Raw genomic sequence first — 19,307 nt, 5'->3', positions numbered from 1 at the left:
TTCTTCCTTCTCCCAACTTCTCTCCCCTTACACACTTGCACAGCTCATGCTGTTAGTGATCACTAGCTTTCTCCCAGCCCTAACCACCCCTCCCCATACCAGGCTGTATGTGAGGTGCACTGAATTTGCCCTGCATGAAGAAGGCAGGCAATTCTCTTCATTTCCTGCAGTGCTGCACCTCACAATGGCAATCCAGTATGGGAAGTGGTGTCACAGGCCAACACAGTTCTCTAAGGCAACATTTTATTTCCTGATGGGTGGCACTTAGCACCCATCAGCATGGAAAACTGGAGACCAGTCTTCACTTGGCTAAAAACAGAGACTCCAGCAGGTTCACTCTAGTCAGAAAAGAAGTGGATTTCACCAAAGTGTCTAAACAACTTTCATTTCTCAGTGGAAGAAACACGTGCAATGTTAAAATCAGTGTAGCTGTCTCTCAAATGTGCTGCTTAACTTTCTAGAATCCCTGTCGATTGGATTCACCCTTCCCTTCAGCAGCTTGGTTGGAGGAGATGTCAACTGCCTGTAGGACAGGGGCGGGGAAACTGAGGCCCAGGGGCTGAATGTGGCCCCAGGGGCCTTTCATTCTGGCCCTTGTAACTCTTCCCAGGCCACATCCTATATCCCCAGGCTACACTCCTCAATGACCCTACTCTGCATTCCCCTCACGTCCCCCACTGCTCCCTCTCCAAGCCAGAATGTTCCCTTTAACTGATTATTGTCTTGCACAATGTGGGGTGGTTACATACACACATGGGGGGGCACATCATTGCCCCCCGCTCTTGAATTTACTTGTCACTAATCTAAACTCTGGCATTTTACATGCGAGTGAGTGAGTGTATATTCCTGCAAACACAGAGGTCACATCCACACTTATGTGATGCTATAGCAAAGTGCATAGTGGATCCACTTTTACTGAATGCTATTTTCAACACTGCCTGGAGACATCACTTGTTTTATGAACATTGTACATTAAGCTTACTTTGTTTTTACAATTTATACTCTGCTTTCCACATAGTAGTTTCTCAAAAAGGCTTACAAATATAAAAGCAAACAAAAGTAACAATGTCCCAACCTTTGAGACGTATGTTGTTAAAACCAGCAGCAATGTCAAAGTAAAATCAATGGCCAATAGGAACAAAATGCATTGTCTGTGGCCTCTACATATCAACAGTTTACCCAATACGTATCCACTCAACTGCTTCATTCTGTGGAACTGGTTCTGTTACAGGTGCCTCATAACATGCATTCTGCGCTTGTAAGAAATTGATCTTGTGTGACAGCACCTGCACTTTGGAACTCCCTGCCACTTGACATCAGCTCCTTTGCTATACTCTTCGGCACCTGCTGAAAACACTTATTATGGCAAGCCTACCCAGACATGTGGGGGACGCAGGTGGCGCTGTGGGTTAAAGCCTCAGCGCCTAGGGCTTGCCGATCGAAAGGTCGGCGGTTCGAATCCCTGCGGCGGGGTGCGCTCCTGCTGCTCGGTCCCAGCGCCTGCCAACCTAGCAGTTCGAAAGCACCTCCGGGTGCAAGTAGATAAATAGGGACCGCTTACCAGTGGGAAGGTAAACTGCGTTTCCGTGTGCGGCTCTGGCTCGCCAGAGCAGCGATGTCACGCTGGCCACGTGACCCGGAAGTGTCTCCGGACAGCGCTGGCCCCTGGCCTCTTAAGTGAGATGGGCGCACAACCCCAGAGTCTGTCAAGACTGGCCCGTACGGGCAGGGGTACCTTTACCTTTACCTTTACCCAGACATGTAGACATTCACATGTTTTAAACTCTTGCTGGTATTCTAATTATCTTTAAAATGTTTTAATTATTTGTGTCCAACTATTTTTATGGATGATTTTAATAACAATTCTTGTAGGTTGCTTAGTTCTTATTACACTCACAAGTTTTTGCTAAGCGAATAATATAAATAAACACTTTGATATTCTAACCGGAGGCGTTTTCAAAACTGCAACTGAAGCATATTTACGAATCTGTACTTATGAATGGACCTGAAAACTGTTAGGCTGATGAAAACGTGCCACATTGCCTTGTCGGTTGCGCAAGCTGATGAGTGCTTCTAATGTCCCACCTTGAAAGCGTGTCTAACCATTTCAGGCGGAGAAGAAAATGGACCTGTTATGCACCTGCTTTTTCAAAACAAAAAAAACATTGCATGGTCTCCGACGTCCCCTTCCAATGGAAATTCTCCATTCTTTGTCATGAACATGACAGGATCAATGACCGCTCGCTCCCTTACCTTTCATTTTGGCAGCTTTTATAAACGGCAGGGCTGCTTGCCTACAGCATCAGCACCACCAGCATCTCGGCGGCGCTGAATTGAATCGGATTAACTAGTCGGAAAAGGGTGGAGCTTCGGAGACTACAACTCCCGGAATTCCCCGGGACCAGGCCGGCTGCTCTCGGCGTCTCCAATGCAGCCGCAGGAAAGGGGGCGCCTGGCGCGCCGTAGCCAATAGATTTCCAGCGTGCGTGTGTGTTTTAGTGGATCCGAGCTTCGGATGCAGAGCCGGAGCCATGGAGTGGGTCGCCGCCGCTTCAGGAAAGAGGGGCGATCCCTTAGCTGGTGGGATCCCTGCCTGGGAGCCTCCCGATGCGCCCCCGATGGCAGCAGAGCGCAGCCCCGAGGAGCGGCGGGACTGCACTGAAGACTTCAGCTTTGCAGGTAAGCAGAGACCCATCGCAGGGGAATGAAGGGGAGAATCGGGTTCAATGCACTTTTTATTTATGTAAGGCTTCTTTTTGCAGTTTAGGGGTGGTGTCGTCGGCTCCCGGGCTGCCTTTTGTCTTTCTCGACGTGCGGTGGTGCTAAGCAAGGAAGGGGACTATGGGGAGAGAAATATGTGGGGTGTGGGCGGCGGCGGAGAATGGGATGGAGAGAGGCTTATTGTTTGGGGGAATTGGACTGAATCCATAGGGGGGAAGGATCAGGCACAGTCTAGTGTCGTAGTGGCACCCCCAAAGCAAAGATCTCACCTCGACTCTAAAACGAGGAAAGGACTTCATTTGGATAAAATCCTGCCTGCTCCAAGCTCCGGTTGTTTCAGGGGCGCATCACCCCCTCAATGTCCGTCCATTCATTCTTGTCCCCACCCACATCCCCGCCGCTCAGTGGCGTTTTGTTGGTTTCATACCTGCAGACCAAAATCTTGGAAAGAGTCGACTGCTTGCCTTCCGGGACCGCTGAAATTCTTTTCATTCATTAGCAATTTGTGTTAGGCGCCTGAAGGGAACATAGAGCAATCCTGCGCCCCTGTCGTTTCAAAAGGCGAGAGGAGCTGGGCTGCGTCAAACTAAGGGGTCTCTCATTTCTCTTTACTGACTAACAGTATTTGTATTTCTACCCCTCCTAAAATTTTCTCCAAAGGTGGTGTGGTGCATATGGCTTCCCCCACCTCTTCAATTAATTAATCCCCACAAGAACAACGCCTCCTGGTTTCTGCAAAAACGGAAAGGGAACCTGATTGTTGCTGTCTCTTCAGGTCTTTTCATATCTTGCTGTTTTGCTCAAGGGCAAAACAGTATTAATAATACTTTGCCGCTCCTGTGTCCCACCCCTTCTGCAGATATGCCTTTCATTCCTATCAGCTTCAAATATTTTGAGAAAATGTGTATTTATTATTATTAATTAAATTTGTATATTGCCCTTCATCCAGAACATAAAAATTCAGAATAAAGTACATAATAATAATAAAAAAGAAGAAACCAAACCAAACCAAACCAATACCCACACATTTAAAAAGACATAGACTGTTAAATCAGCCAAAGCACTGAACATCTTAGGTCCAGGGTATCTCAAGGAACCCTCAGTCACTGAGATCACCTGCAAGAGCATCATTGGTTGTTCCCCAAGTTGTCGAGGCTCATTTGACAACAAGAAACTAGGCCTTTTGTATCATAAGCCCTGTGTGGTGGAATACTCTGCCAATAGAGATTCAGCAGGAACCTTCCGTTTTAAACTTTAAGCACCTGTTCAAAGCTTTTCCATTCCATCAGGTTTATGCAGAAAATTAAGAACACATCTGCCATAATAATTAGTGCATTTCTTATCTAAATGTTCTTATTGTATGGTTTTACGTATAGCTTTCGTAAACCACTGTGAATAGTGGCATATAAATATTTTTATAAATAAAAATCAATCAATTTCACCCAAAATGTGTCCTCAGTTTTGTCTCTTGTTCACACAGGCTCTGAAAAGTGTTCCGTGTTTCAATTGAGGTCAACATCTCCTCCTTGGGAAAAGGACATTGCTGCGGTAGAGTCTGCCCAGGTGTGTGGTCTACCATGGCACAGTTTTTGGCTATATGGGAGAAACCCCAACCCCCTCTCACTCATTTGACCAGGAAGCTTCAAAGCCCCTTTTACAAGTCTGTTTTTAATCTGTGGAACCAGATGTAGTCTGCTATCACTGTCCCACCATCTTCCTCATCCCCCACCCTAAATTCCTACACAAACAGACACACACACACACACACACACACACACACACACAGGGAGAAATTGCATACAATAGAATAAAATGGGAGAACATTGATCCCAGTGGGAATACCATTTTTGTAATACTTCCATTAATGCTTCCATTATACTGGCCTCGGTCCAGTATATCTGAAGGAGCGTCTCCACCCCCATCGTTCTGCCCAGACACTGAGGTCCAGCGCCGAGGGCCTTCTAGCGGTTCCCTCACTGCGAGAAGCAAAGTTACAGGGAACCAGGCAGAGGGCCTTCTCGGTAATGGCACCCACCCTGTGGAACGCCCTCCCATCAGATGTCAAAGAGAACAACAACTACCAGACTTTTAGAAGACATCTGAAGGCAGCCCTGTTCAGGGAAGCTTTTAATGTTTGATGCATTATGGTATTTTAACATTTCGTTGGAAGCCGCCCAGAGTGGCTGGGGAAGCCCGGCCAGATGGATGGGGTATAAATAAAAAATTATGATGATGATGTTGATGATGTACAGAAACACCACACCCTCCATATAGAAGAAGAGCACATCAGTGGGGAAAGGCCGCTTGGCCCTTTGCCTGCTAGTCCATTGTTGTTTTTATTGTTGCAGGTGACTTAATGTAGGGCGATATTTTTTTAAAAAACACCTCCCCCCCCCCCCACTTGCAGTGGTACAGCCTATTTTGCCTGCTGCATATACAGGCCAGGTCTCATTTTTTCCAAGTTGCAGGGAGTTGCATCTATTGTTCCTCTGTTTTGGTTCAGGTGTGGTTTTTTTTGGTGGTGTGCCTGAGGCTGAGATTTCTTTCATTTCCTTCCAGCAGCCAGTGACCTTTGAGGATGTGGCCGTCTGTTTCACAAAGGGGCAGTGGGATCTGCTGGAGCCAGAGCAAAAAGCCTTGTACAAGGAGGTCATGCAAGAGAACTACGAGAACGTGGCCTCCCTGGGTAAAGAACTATTTCCCAAGGTCACAGGACCTGGGAAACTCTGAATTGCCCGTGTCTCCCAGCAGTTTTATTTATGTAAAAGATCTAAATGTATATGTGGAAAGCACAACACTGGTTATTAGAATGTATGGTACAGATGCCAATAAATGGCCACTTAATTAATGGGGAGCGGCCGCCGAGACTACATAACTCCGGTCTTGAAAGACCTACATTGGCTCCCAGTACGTTTCCGAGCACAATTCAAAGTGTTGGTGCTGACCTTTAAAGCCTTAAACGGCCTCGGTCCAGTATACCTGAAGGAGCGTCTCCACCTCCATTGTTCAGCCTGGACACTGAGGTCCAGCGCCGAGGGCCTTCTGGCAGTTCCCTCGCTGTGAGAAGTGAGGTTACAGGGAACCAGGCAGAGGGCCTTCTCGGTAGTGGCACCTGCCCTGTGGAACACGCTCCCATCAGATGTCAAAGAGAAAATCAGCTACCAGACTTTTAGAAGACATCTGAAGGCAGCCCTGTTTAGGGAAGCTATTAATGTTTGATGCATTACTGTATTTTAATATTTTGTTGGAAGCCGCCCAGAGTGGCTGGGGAAGCCGAGCCAGATGAGCGGGGTATAAATAATAAATTATTATTATTATTATTGTTATTATTATTATTATTATTATTCCAGACTAGATAGTGGTTGTTGTTTTTTTAATTTGCTAAGCTTAATAGACATCCTGTAGCAATGAATGCATTCCCAAAGTGAATTACATTTTGCATGAATGCTTTCACATGATAACCCTGAATTATAAAGTTATGAAAGAGAGATTATTCCATTAATCATTGCATCCTGCCAAACTAATGTTGCCTTCTTGCACAGATGGCTGAATTCAATTTTACATTATAGTGACATTCACTCCTGCATGGTGCAGAGTGAGTGATCAGTAGAGTTAGAGGAGTTGCAGTGTGTGTTGTTTTTTTTGGGGGAAAGAAGATAAGCAACAGGGCCTTACCAGTGTAAGGCTGCAATCCTATACTTGCCCAGGAGAAAACCCCATTGAGACCAGTGGGGTTGACTTCTGAGTATACATGCATACGATTGCACTGTCTGTTGCACACATTTCCATTTGCTTCTGCTCCTTAAACTTCCAGGGAGGTTAAAAGTTTGCGTAGGGATCTGTATTATACTTACCTCTTGTGCCACTGTCTTCCTCATGACCCTTTTCTTTTCTCCTGCCTTGCTCCCAAACAGGTTTTCCAGTTCCCAAACCGACCCTGATCTTCTGGCTGGAGCAAGGAGCGGAGCCCTGGGTTCAAGATATGGGAGAAAAAGCAATCAAAGGTGAGGCCTGCTGCAGACATGGGGAGGCCCAATGGGGCCCGCTGTGGAATATTGCCTCCTTGAAAATTGGGGGAGACATCTGTTTCCCTCAATGGCGTGTGAAACCTAGCAGTTTAACTGTGAGATGCTGAACTTGTTTGAAAACATTCTCACTATCCCTCTCAGGGTTTCCCTCTTTACTGTTCCTTTTAGTCCTGTGTGATTTCCCCCCTTCTGTCTGCCTACCTCCACTGTCTCTGCTCTTGCCATGGGCTGGATAGGCGTGGAGGAATGGTGGGAGGAACCAGCTAGGAAACCACCAAGGGAAAGGCGTCCCAGGCTGATGGGAATCAGAGTCCAGCCATATCTTGAAAGCCACAGGTTCCCCATCTCTGTTGTTGGGGCTTGTAGAATGGAGGTTCAGTGAAAGAGCATATGTTTCGTTCAATTCCTGGTATTTCTAGTAAAGGCTCAAGTAGCAGGCAGTGGGAACAAGCATCAACTGGAGAGCTCCTGACAGTCAAGGGAGTACAATCCTAGGCAGGGTAGATTGTTGTTGTTGTTTAGCCGTTTAGTGGTGTCCGACTCTTCGTGACCCCCTGGACCAGAGCACGCCAGGCACTCCTGTCTTCCATTGCCTCCCACAGTTTGGTCAAACTCATGCTGGTAGCTTCGAGAACACTGTCCAACCATCTCGTCCTCTGCCGTCCCCTTCTCCTTGTGCCCTCCATCTTTCCCAACATCAGGGTCTTTTCCAGGGAGTCTTCTCTTCTCATGAGGTGGCTAAAGTATTGCAGCCTCAGCTTCAGGATCTGTCCTTCCCTTGAGCACTCAGGGCTGGTTTCCTTCAGAATGGATAGATTTGATCTTCTTGCAGTCCATGGGACTCTCAAGAGTCTCCTCCAGCACCAGAATTCAAAAGCATCAATTCTTTGGCGATCAGCCTTCTTTATGGTCCAGCTCTCACTTTCATACATCACTACTGGGAAAACCATAGCTTTTACTATACGGACCTTTGTTGGCAAGCTGATGTCTCTACTTTTTAGAGTAGATAAATTGTTTAATTCCCTATACAGCTGCCAACCATGATGACTATGGTTGGGCTTCATGGTGGGTGGCGGTGATGTTTCTGAGGGCCAGTTGTTGGAAACTGTAGGAGGAGAGCGTGGTCTTGTGCTCGGGTCCTACTTGTGGGAGTCCTACAGTTGTCTGGGTGGCCCCTGTACGGACAGGATGTTGTCCTATGTGTGGAGGAAAACCTTAAAACATGTCGCAGAGTCCCCCAAAATAGACCAGAGGCAATTGTATTTCTTTCTTTTTAAATTTTTTAAAAAAGTTTTTATTGTTAAAATAATTCAGCATTAATATACACATATTGTGGATATACAAGCATACAAACATACATTTGATACAATCCTTAAATATATACAAACACACCTACATTCAGTCCCACAGATAATTCCTTTTCCCATCACCATCCACCACCCCTCACCCCACCTTTGTGTTAGACTTCCAATCTACTCAATTGCAATTTCTTTCCACTTCTTTTACTTTCTTTCACACACCTTTAACCTAATTTCATGCTTCTTTTTCTATTACACATTGTTATCCATCTTATTTAGTATTTCAGTATTTAAAACGGAACTTGTTTATTCTAATAGGAGTTCTGATTTTTCAATATGGTTTTGCAAGTATCCTTTAAACACCTTCCAATCCCTGTCTATCTTCTCTTTTGAGATCCTTCCAATTTCTCCCATTGTTTTGGATATATTGTAGTACTCCAATAATTGTATTTCATCCAGCAGAGCTTTACTTTCTACTGAAGGCAAATGATCGTAATGGTCACAAATCCAAATACATTCAGGATTGGCACAGTCCATAAAAATCCAGTTGCAGCACTTACAAAACTTATAACAAGACTAAAACTTAACAGTAAGCATACAGTGGTACCTCGGGTTACATACGCGTCAGGTTACAGACTCCGCTAACCCAGAAATAGTACCTCGGGTTAAGAACTTTGCTTCAGGATGAGAAAAGAAATCGCGCTCCGGTGGCGCAGCAGCAGCAGGAGGCCCCATTAGCTAAAGTGGTGCTTCAGGTTAAGAACAGTTTAAGATTAAGAACGGACCTCCGGAACGAATTAAGTACTTAACCCGAGGTACCACTGTACTATGCACTGAACACCACACCAGAAGGGCGAGAGAGAGAAAGAGAAAGTAAACCCCAGGCTCCCTTTGGCCTATATTTATAGTCAGCATGATCTTAATTGGAAGAGATAAGAGAACTAGTTCAGCTTCCCAGAAGGTATAACCCAAACAATCATGACCTTTCTGTCTGCTTCTTTCACACAGAGAAGCTTCTAGTAGCTTCTAGAATCCTCTTGTATTATTCAGAATGGGAAAGATCTCTACACATCGGATCAATACTTTATGCGCTAAGAAATGCAAACTGACAGATATTGGACTAGGTCCAGCAAGATCTCCTTGCGTTATTGTCTAAGACAGCTTCCTGTTTTTCCTCCTCTCACTTCAAAACAGCAAGTGACAAGAAGACGGCGAAGAAAAAAGCAAGCTGCCCCCTGTGTGGGAAAATAGTCTCTTCCAAATATGCTCTCATCGGGCACATGAGGACCCACACGGGAGAGAAGCCTTACGAATGCTCCGACTGCAGGCGGAGGTTTGCCTTGCGGAAGAATCTGACCTTGCACCAGAAAACTCACCAGAGTAAGCAGAACGTGGAGATGGTGTAACTTGCCCAAAACCTTGTCGTGAGGGAGGCGAAAAGAGAGCCCATATAGTATAGGGGTCCCAAGTGGGTGGGTAGGTAGGTAGGGACGCAATGGGTCTCCCAGCGTTTTGCATGCAGAGATGTTAATTTATCCCATGGTGAGATTGTGTTTGGTGGAACAGATCAATCGATCCCCACCCCACGAGTCTAAATATGCAAACATTGCTTCCTTGCAGGACACCTTGTGCCAAACTCCCACTTAATCCAAGAAACCGCTTCCTGCAAAGAATCTGCTTTTAGCCAGAACCAGCCAGGGGGACAAGAACATCAAGGTAAGTGCTTCTAACCCCTGTGATGGTCTGACTACTTGGCCTGTGGCAGGCAGATACAGAGCTAAAGGCCTACGTAGTGGTGGCTCCCAGATTACAGAATGTTCCCACAGAGAGGCTCGCCTGGTGTCTACCTCAATGCCTCTGCCCCCAGGCAAAGATCATTTGATTTTTCCAAGGTTCTGAAGCCTGTTGTGAATCCTTTTTTAATGCTGCTTGGTGTTTTACTTCTAGTGACAGCTTTTCCACTTACCTTTTATATTGCAATATTTGTAATTCCAACTTTTGGTTTTTATATATGCTGGAAGAAAAATGTAGGAGTTTTTAATGTTTGATGTTTTATTGTGTTTTTCATATTCTGGGGAAACCCAGTCAGATGAGTGGGGTGGGGTATAAATAATAAATTATTATTATTATTATTAATAATAATAATAATAATAATAATAATAAATTAGCTGCCCTGGGAACTGGTGGAAGGGAGTGGTGTAAATCCAAATCCATAAATGAAAATGACTTCACTGGGCTCAGGTTTTGTTTTGTTTTTAAAAAATTGTCGTTTTTATTGTTTGACACCCTGAGCTCCTTTGGGAGGACAGAGGGGATTAGAAAAACCTAATTAATAATAACAGCTGCCACTTCTGGAGTCATCATTCCCTGCTTTCTATGTACTAGAGCGATATTCATAAAGCTTGTTCAGAGCCTATAAGCTCTTCCCTCCCTTCTAGTTAAGTATTTTTTAAATACAGTGGTACCTCGGGTTAAGAACTTAATTCGTTCTGGAGGTCTGTTCTTAACCTGAAGCACCACTTTAGCTAATGGGGCCTCCCGCTGCCACCACGCCGCCAGAGCACGATTTCTGTTCTCATCTTAACCCGGTGTACTATTTCTGGGTTAGCGGAGTCTGTAACCTGAAGCATCTGAAGCCTGAAGCATCTGTAACCCGAGGTACCACTGTATTCTGTTTCTATCCACTCAGATTACCTAATGTCGGAGGTTTCAGTGCCTCAGCCGAGCTACCTTGGAGGTGAGTTTCCATAGAGTGACCTGTCTCATCCCCTCTTGTTTTTGTCGAGTCTCTGCTCCCTTTGCATGGTGTATGGGTGGGGGTGTTATCAGGGCCACAAGTCCTTTTTTATGGAGTGGGTGGGTGTCTCAACAAGTTGCTCCCCCCCCCCCCACTTCCTTAGTACTACAGACATCAGTGCTGGTGGCTGCTCCTTGTCCTCTGAGCTCTCTGCTCACTTTCCAGGAAACTGGCAGGTAAGCCAGCAGCAAATATGCAGTTGGAAAACTCACCTCAGTGGGCCAGGTTTGATAAGTGTGTGGGACTGCCCACCTGTCTATCACCTGCCACCAGATGGCCAGTTTTAGCCCACATAGTTTGAAATTAAATCATGCATAGCGGGGGGCACTTCGAAGGTCCAACAATCACCTGGCTGGAACTTGAAGAGCCTACACTGTCCGGAGCTCGTCCTACACTCGAGTAGGACCCTGGCAGAGACACATGCCCGACTGGCATGTTCTCTCCCTCCTGGTCTTTCGTTCGGAAGCTTCAAAAGCTTTCTTCTGCCTGAACATCACAGTGAACGATGCCAACCGACACTGGCACACTTAGGGATCCGCAGAGTTTGTGCAACTTGCGTAACAGACCTCAGCAACTCAGCATTTTGGCTAATCTGCTTTATTTACATATAAACACACACGGAGCACTGCAACATGGCTCCCTCTCTCTCTAGTATCAGACAGCAAAGAGAAAAAGAACAAAGGACAATAGTCCCACTTCACGGAACACAGTAACACAAACATCCTGTCTCCATCACTTCCCACTCTGTGGAGTCAAAACATACACCGTCATGTGATAGACAACAATCCCATGACTGCAATTATGGAGCAGGAATTCTAACATACACAGGGTGCATGGGCATAGCCAAGGGGGGGAAAGGGAGGCAGCCCCCCCCCCAATCAAGTAAATCAATAAAAATACTTCTGCCCATCTAACATGAAGCCTGCCCGCCACCCCCCGCATAAATCCTGGCTACACCCATGACAGGGCTTGCAAAAATTTGTTGCAATGGTGTCAGTTACCAGTTTATGTTGGTAGCAGGGATTTTTGTTGTTGACACATTAATGATCTAACTCGTGGCTCCCAATTGGTGGTCCATGGATCACAGGAGGTCTGTGTAGCCCACCCAGGGGAACTGTGGCACCATTCACATAACAAAAACTACCATAGAGATAGCAAAAATTTCAAAAGTAGGGGGTCCGTGGTTCAGGGAAGTTTTTAAAGGCTGATGTTTTATTGTGTTGGGAGATGCCCAGAGTTGTTGGGGCAACAGTCAGATGGGTGGCATAGAAATAATAAGAATAAGAATAATAAGAATAAGCTCTGATCTGATGCCCTGAAAAAAGAAAAACTGATAGTCGAGGATGCCACTATGACGTCAAACAAAGGAGTAGCGAGTCTGCAAAACTGCCATCCTTTCATAAAGTGCCAAGTATTGAAGTTTATTGACTGAATATGAGCATACATATTCCTTTATAACCCTAAAACATATCCCAGTATCACATTTTCATGGCATCACATTTCATTTTCATCACAGCATGGCATTTTGTTATTTAGTTATGATTTTAAATTTCATCTGCTATAATTCAAATGACTTAATTTACAAAACTATAGATTTGATGTAATATATTAAATGATTAGGGACGCAGGTGGCGCTGTGGGTTAAAGCCTCAGCGCCTAGGGCTTGCCGATCGAAAGGTCGGCGGTTCGAATCCCTGCGGCGGGGTGCGCTCCCGCTGCTCGGTCCCAGCGCCTGCCAACCTAGCAGTTCGAAAGCACCTCCGGGTGCAAGTAGATAAATAGGGACCGCTTACCAGCGGGAAGGTAAACGGCATTTCCGTGTGCGGCTCTGGCTCGCCAGAGCAGCGATGTCACGCTGGCCACGTGACCCGGAAGTGTCTCCGGACAGCGCTGGCCCCTGGCCTCTTAAGTGAGATGGGCGCACAACCCCAGAGTCTGTCAAGACTGGCCCATACGGGCAGGGGTACCTTTACCTTTACCTTTATTAAATGATTGTTTTCTTGAAGAAATGTATATATAACACCAGTGTATAGAAAGACTGTAAAACTAGGATTCTTTTTAAACTAATGTTACTAAAATATGTTTAAATGGATAGAATAATAATAATAGTTACAGTGGTACCTCAGGTTAAGTACTTAATTCGTTCCGGAGGTCCGTTCTTAACCTGAAACTGTTCTTAACCTGAAGCACCACTTTAGCTAATGGGGCCTCCTGCTGCCGCCGCGCTGCCAGAGCACGAATTCTGTTCTCATCCTGAAGCAAAGTTCTTAACCCGAGGTACTATTTCTGGGTTAGCGGCGTATGTAACCTGAAGCGTATGTAACCCAAGGTACCACTGTATTTATTTCATTTTGAAAAATGGGGTCTGTAGTACTTAGCTAACTGGGAACCTGACCTAATTAAAAACACCAACCAACCAACCTATATTATCCCTCCAATTTCTCTCCAAAAGGAATAATCAAGGTTGAAATGGTGGACGACCCAGACGAAAAAGACCCGATGGATGACTATGCTCTCTCGCTGTGTCCCCTGATGGAAGTGTGGCCTCCAAACCTGTACCCAGAGGGCTGTGGAAGGGAACCTGGTGCAGCGGGAGCAGCCCGAAAGACGTTAGGCCCCCGATCTATCCAAAAGTCATGGTTCTCTCAATTCCCATGGCTGGAGGCCGACAAAGGGCAGACCACCCTCTACTGTGTGGTGTGCAAGGAGAAGCCGCCCGCTCACGGCCCAGTGTCCAAACTAGTAACGGGCTACACCAGGCCATTCAAAGTGGAGACTCTGAAGCACCACGACAAGAGCAACGCCCACAAGCTGTGCGTCCGAGCGTTGACAGCTAAGGAGGACCCAGATGGCGCTCCGACGGCCGAGCGCTTGACTAAGATGTCCAGCCACGTGCTGAGGAACATGGAGCACCTTTTCAGTGCCGCTTACGACATCGCTTACCACTCGAAGCCGCTGAACGATTACGAGAAAGCGCTGGACCTCCTGCAAGTCATGGGAGCCCCTATCATCCCCAGGTACAGGAACAGGGTGGCATGCACCCTCTTCATAAGGTGCATTGCGGACACACTGCGGAAGGAGATACTTGACGGCATCTGCCGGTCGCCTTTCGCCTGCCTCCTCTTGGACGGCTTCACGGATTCCTCCGACCAGCCCTGCCTGGCAATTTACATCCGCTACCTCAAGAGAGCGGAAGTGAAGGAGTCGTACCTTTGCTTGGCATCTTTGCCTGGCCACACTGCTGACGCCTGCTTCGCTGCCGCCGTTTCAGCCATGGACGAGCTGCGGATCCCATTCAGGAAACCCGGGTGGGTTGTGGGCCTTGCGACAGGCGGCGCAGCCAGCATAGCAGCCTGCAAAAGTGCGCTCGTCGCCAAATTCCAAGAGGTGATCCCTCTCCTGTCCCCGGCCCATTGTATCACCCACAAGCTGCAGTATGCGGCCATCGGCGCCTGCTATAGGGATGTTGACTTTGTGAAGGACTGCGAAAAGCACATCAGGGCGATGTTCAAGTTTTTCCAAGCCTCTCCCGAAAGACTGAGGGAGCTGCAGGGTGCGGCTCCCCGCCTGGGCCAAAAGGTGGCCAAACTAATGGAGTCAAACAGTGTCAGGTGGGTGGTGAGCAAGAGGCAAACTCTATGCGCCCTTCTCGAAAGCCTGCCTGCTTTGGTTGCTCACATGCAGCGCCTGTCGAAATCCAGCAGCCACGAGGGGCAGAAGGCAAAAGGCATGTTGACGTTCTTGAGGAGCTTCCATTTTGTCAAGTTTTCCCACTTCTTGATCGACTTCCTTCAGGTTTACAAACCCCTCTCGGAAGTGTTCCAGAGAGAAAGCGTCTTGCTTGGGCAAGTGACTGCTGCTGTGGAACCTGCCTATCTCACTTTGCAAAAGCTCCTCCAACAGCCGGGACCGAAGGAGGAAGAGTTTAACGCCACCGTGAAGGACGGTTCTTTCAGAGGGTTCTCCTTGGATGTGGTCGAGATGGGAGAGTTCCGCTTCCAAGTGGACCGAGCCAAAATCATCCTGACCGGGGCGGAATACCTGCACCAGAGATTTGACGGCCAGACGTCGCCCCAGCTCTTAAAAAGCACAGAAGTGTTTGATACCGTGTGCCGGCCTGCTGCTGGGAGCTGCCTTGCCAACTCTGGAGACGCCGAGGTACTTTCCATGGCGAAATGTTTTGAGTACGCTCTCCCTCCCAGCTACAGTGAGGAAAGTCTGCTGGATGAATGGGCCGAGCTTAAAAACGTGGCCAAGGACCTTTTGTTTTCAGAGCTGTGCAGGAAGGCCATTGCGGAGCGGCAAGCGTTTCCTTTGCTGAGCAAACTCGCCTCCGTTTCTGCATGCTTACGAATATCTACAGGATGCTGTAAGCGGGGCTGCGCTGTTATGAACCTGATAAGGACTTACGAGAGGTTGAAGCTTTCCAACGAAGTGGCAAACTCTCTTGTGATGGTGGCAGTCAATGGGGTGGCAGTGCCAGACTTTGACCCGTTGCCTGCAATCGAGCACTGGTACTTAACATCATCAGGCCGCCGTTGTTGACAACTCGGCCCCCGTCCTCACATGCGTCGTTGATGGGATGCAGCTCGGAGCACAGTGCAGGGTGTGAATATGACCTGTAGTTGCATTGGTTCTCCCCTTCCTTTTCTCTCCCCTCCCCTTGTGTCAGTCTAAAGGGACCCCTGACCATTAGGTCCAGTCGTGACCGACTCTGGGGTTGCGGCACTCATCTTGCTTTATTGGCCAAGGGAGCCGGTGTACAGTTTCTGGGTCATGTGGCCAGCATGACTAAGCCGCTTCTGGCGAACCAGAGCAGCGCACAGAAAAGCCATTTACCTTCCCACCAGAGCGGTACCTATTTATCTACTTGCACTTCATGCTTTTGAACTGCTAGGTTGGCAGGAGCAGGGACTGAGCAACGGGAGCTCACCCCGTCACGGGGATTTGAACCGCCGACCTTCTGATGGGCAAGTCCTAGGCTCTGTGGTTTAACCCACAGCGCCACCCGTGTCCCTTGTGTCAGTCCAACCAAGCTCAAAAGGGAGAACAGCCATGTTTGAGCCAAAGGCAGCAGGCCAGAAACGAAGGCTCTGGGGTTACCTAGCAACTCAAGTATTAACCCATTGTGGTGTGCAGAGCTTGAGGGGCTTCCTGTACAGACCTGGATCACAGGCCAGGGTGGGAGGATAGTTGATCACACATGAAAAATGTCCTGGGCCCAACAGATGCTTTGGGCAGGCCTGGTGACGATCTCAGGATGCTCTGGCAGCTTCCTTGTTTAGTAAAAAAAAAAAAAGATTTTCAAAGCCAATCCTTAAAAGAAGCAAAAAAAAAAAGAAAAAAAAAACCTACAAGGCCTTTGGCCTGACACAGATGCTTCCACCTGTTACGTTTCCTTGCTAATTTTTCGAGGCTACGTTGTTAATATAGGTGTCGTTTTAAATTTTGTTGCAATGCTTTGGGTGCCAAGAGGTACTAAAAAGAACAAAACACTTGTATGATTTGTTTGTTTTTATTGTTGCACACAGCTGTGGAAGGGTTTGCAAGCTAAGGCAGTAGAGAAATGACGTCAGCAAATACAAAATAGCTACAAAATGAATTGATGTTGGGAATTTTTATACAGGACTCTCGCCTCAAAGGCCTTTTTGGTGGGAACTAGGACCAAACACCCCAGAGGACAGGATCACACTTCAAAACGACCTTGACAGATTAGAGAACTGGGCCAAAACAAACAAGATGAATTTTAACAGGGAGAAATGTAAAGTATTGCACTTGGGCAAAAAAAATGAGAGGCATAAATACAAGATGGGTGACACCTGGCTTGAGAGCAGTACATGTGAAAAGGATCTAGGAGTCTTGGTTGACCACAAACTTGACATGAGCCAACAGTGTGACGCGGCAGCTAAAAAAGCCAATGCAATTCTGGGCTGCATCAATAGGAGTATAGCATCTAGATCAAGGGAAGTAATAGTGCCACTGTATTCTGCTCTGGTCAGACCTCACCTGGAGTACTGTGTCCAGTTCTGGGCACCACAGTTCAAGAAGGACACTGACAAACGTGTCCAGAGGAGGGCGACCAAAATGGTCAAAGGCCTGGAAACGATGCCTTATGAGGAACGGCTAAGGGAGCTGGGCATGTTTAGCCTGGAGAAGAGGAGGTTAAGGGGTGACATGATAGCCATGTTCAAATATATAAAAGGATGTCACATAGAGGAGGGAGAAAGGTTGTTTTCTGCTGCTCCAGAGAAGCGGACACGGAGCAATGGATCCAAACTATAAGAAGATTCCACCTAAAGATTAGGAAGAACTTCCCGACAGTAAGAGCTGTTCGACAGTGGAATTTGCTGCCAAGGAGTGTGGTGGAGTCTCCTTCTTTGGAGGTCTTTCAGCAGAGGCTTGACAACCATATGTCAGGAGTGCTCTGATGGTGTTTCCTGCTTGGCAGGGGGTTGGACTCGATGGCCCTTGTGGTCTCTTCCAACTCTGTGATTCTATGATTCTATGAAATGTTCCACCCAGGTACTAGTAAAGCTCGACAGATTTATATGACAGCATTAAAGCATAATTCACCTAATTGTGTGTCACAGTGATTGTACCTGGCAGTGCAGCTTCTTGTATAGGATTCCTGTGCTATAGTGATTTGCTGGCGAGTTTGACACAGTTCATTTAAGTTTCAATTACGATAAGGAGATTTACTTCCCACAACAGGGAAAAGTGAGGGTCACTGCTATAACGTGCAAGTATCTTCTACGTACATTTGAGTTTGACATAGAAATGTCAGAGGGCGTCTCTCTTGTATATGTCAGTGCATGCAAGTTACATAGCCCAGGGGCCACGATCGCTTTATTTTTTGCAGGGAGGGGGGGGCATGGGCCCATTTGCAAACATAAGCGACTCACATGGATAAAACACACACACCCCATAAGCTATTTTAGCAGGTTACTCAGAGAGCCCCATTGGCTGCTGAGTCACTACTAGGCCAGGTTCAAAGATCTGGTGATATATAATAAATGATATATAATAAAGCCCGAAGCCACTTGAGTCTAAGTACATTAAGGCCTTCCCAGTTCCTTAAGATGAACATCAGCCACAAGTCCTTCTGATAGGGCAATTTCAATGGTCCCCCAGGCCTCTGAGGCTTGGTCAGCTCATTGGCCTCCCTTGCCTTCTTGTTTATGCTGGTTTTACTGTTTATGTTTTTGTATCAGTCCCCTTGGGGTCACTTTTGTGAGGAAAGCAACTGATAAATACAGTATAATAATAATAATAATAATAATAATAATAATAATAACCTGCTCATCTGGCTGGGTTTCCCCAGCCACTCTGGGTGGCTCCCAACAGAGTATTAAAAACACGATAAAACATCAAACATTAAAATCGTCCCTTGCCTTCAGGTGTCTTCTAAAACTCAGGTAGTTGTTTATTTCCTTGACATCTGGTGGGAGGGCGTTCCACAGGGCGGGTGCCACTACCAAGAAGGCCCTCTGCCTGGTTCCTTGTAACCTCGCTTCTCGCAGTGAGGGAACCACCAGAAGGCCCTTGGCGCTGGACCTCAGAACGATGGGGGTGGAGACACTCCTTCAGGTATACTGGACCGAGGCCGTTTAGAGCTTTAAAGGTCAGCACCAACACTTTGAATTGTGCCCGGAAACGTACTGGGAGCCAGTGTATGTCTTTCAAGACTGGTGTTATGTGGTCTCGGCGGCCACTCCCAGTCACCAGTCTAGCTGCCGCATGCTGGATTAATTGTAGTTTCCAGGTCGCCTTCAAAGGAAGCCCCATGTAGAGTGCATTGCAGTAGTCCAAGCGGGAGATAACTAGATCATAAATAATGGCATTCCATTCCCCTTGGGCACCAGCCACCACTGAGATCAAGCCCATTGCATTACAAGTACAGTGGTACCTCGGTTTACAAACAGTCTTGTTTACGAACTATTCAGTTTACGAACTTTGCAAAACCGGAATTATTGTTCCGGTTTGTGAACTTTGCCTCAGTCTACGAACGGAAGCCAAACGGTGGAAGGGCACCGCTGGAGGAAGGCCTCATTAGAGAAAGCACTACTCGGTTTAAGAACGGATTTGGTTTAAGAATGGACTTCAGGAACAGATTAAGTTTGTAAACTGAGGTACCACTGTACTCTGAATCTTGAATATTTTCACTGTTTATCGTCAGAAACATGGCGTTGCCCCAGGTGGCATGGTGTTTAGAGAGGAAAACAAAGCTCATGGAATACAGTGGTACCTCGGGTTAAGTACTTAATTCGTTCTGGAGGTTCGTTCTTAACCTGAAACTGTTCTTAACCTGAAGCACCACTTTAGTTAATGGGGCCTCCTGCTGCTGCCGTGCTGCCGGAGCACGATTTCTGTTCTTTTCCTGAAGCAAAGTTCTTAACCTGAAGCACTATTTCTGGGATAGCGGAATGTGTAACCTGAAGTGTATGTAACCTGAAGCGTATGTAA

The 19,307-nt window shown here is 46.9% G+C and overlaps 1 protein-coding gene across 6 annotated transcripts; it reads left to right on the top strand.

The window, feature by feature from the left end:
- Positions 1 to 2,411: 2,411 nt before the first annotated feature.
- On the top strand, positions 2,412 to 15,473 carry LOC307206271 (zinc finger protein 862-like). 6 transcript variants are annotated; one of them, XM_079959320.1, is made up of 9 exons: positions 2,568 to 2,679; positions 3,155 to 3,282; positions 4,202 to 4,284; positions 5,281 to 5,407; positions 6,636 to 6,725; positions 9,242 to 9,427; positions 9,668 to 9,763; positions 10,737 to 10,784; positions 13,297 to 15,473. In XM_079959320.1, the coding sequence occupies exons 4-9, from the start codon at positions 5,374 to 5,376 to the stop codon at positions 15,387 to 15,389; spliced, it is 2,547 nt and encodes an 848-aa protein (XP_079815446.1). In that variant the 5' UTR covers positions 2,568 to 2,679; positions 3,155 to 3,282; positions 4,202 to 4,284; positions 5,281 to 5,373; the 3' UTR covers positions 15,390 to 15,473. The 6 variants fall into 6 exon arrangements, with proteins under 6 accessions (XP_079815442.1, XP_079815441.1, XP_079815444.1 ...); XM_079959319.1 differs by having other exon boundaries at positions 2,615 to 2,743; XM_079959316.1 differs by lacking the exon at positions 3,155 to 3,282 and having other exon boundaries at positions 2,412 to 2,679; positions 5,284 to 5,407.
- Positions 15,474 to 19,307: the final 3,834 nt, after the last annotated feature.

The sequence above is a fragment of the Podarcis cretensis genome, assembly GCF_951804945.1.
Source record: "Podarcis cretensis genome assembly, chromosome: 2".
Lineage (NCBI taxonomy): Eukaryota > Metazoa > Chordata > Lepidosauria > Squamata > Lacertidae > Podarcis > Podarcis cretensis.
The sequence above is the reverse complement of the archived record's forward strand: the minus strand, read 5'-3'. Positions and strand labels throughout refer to the sequence as shown.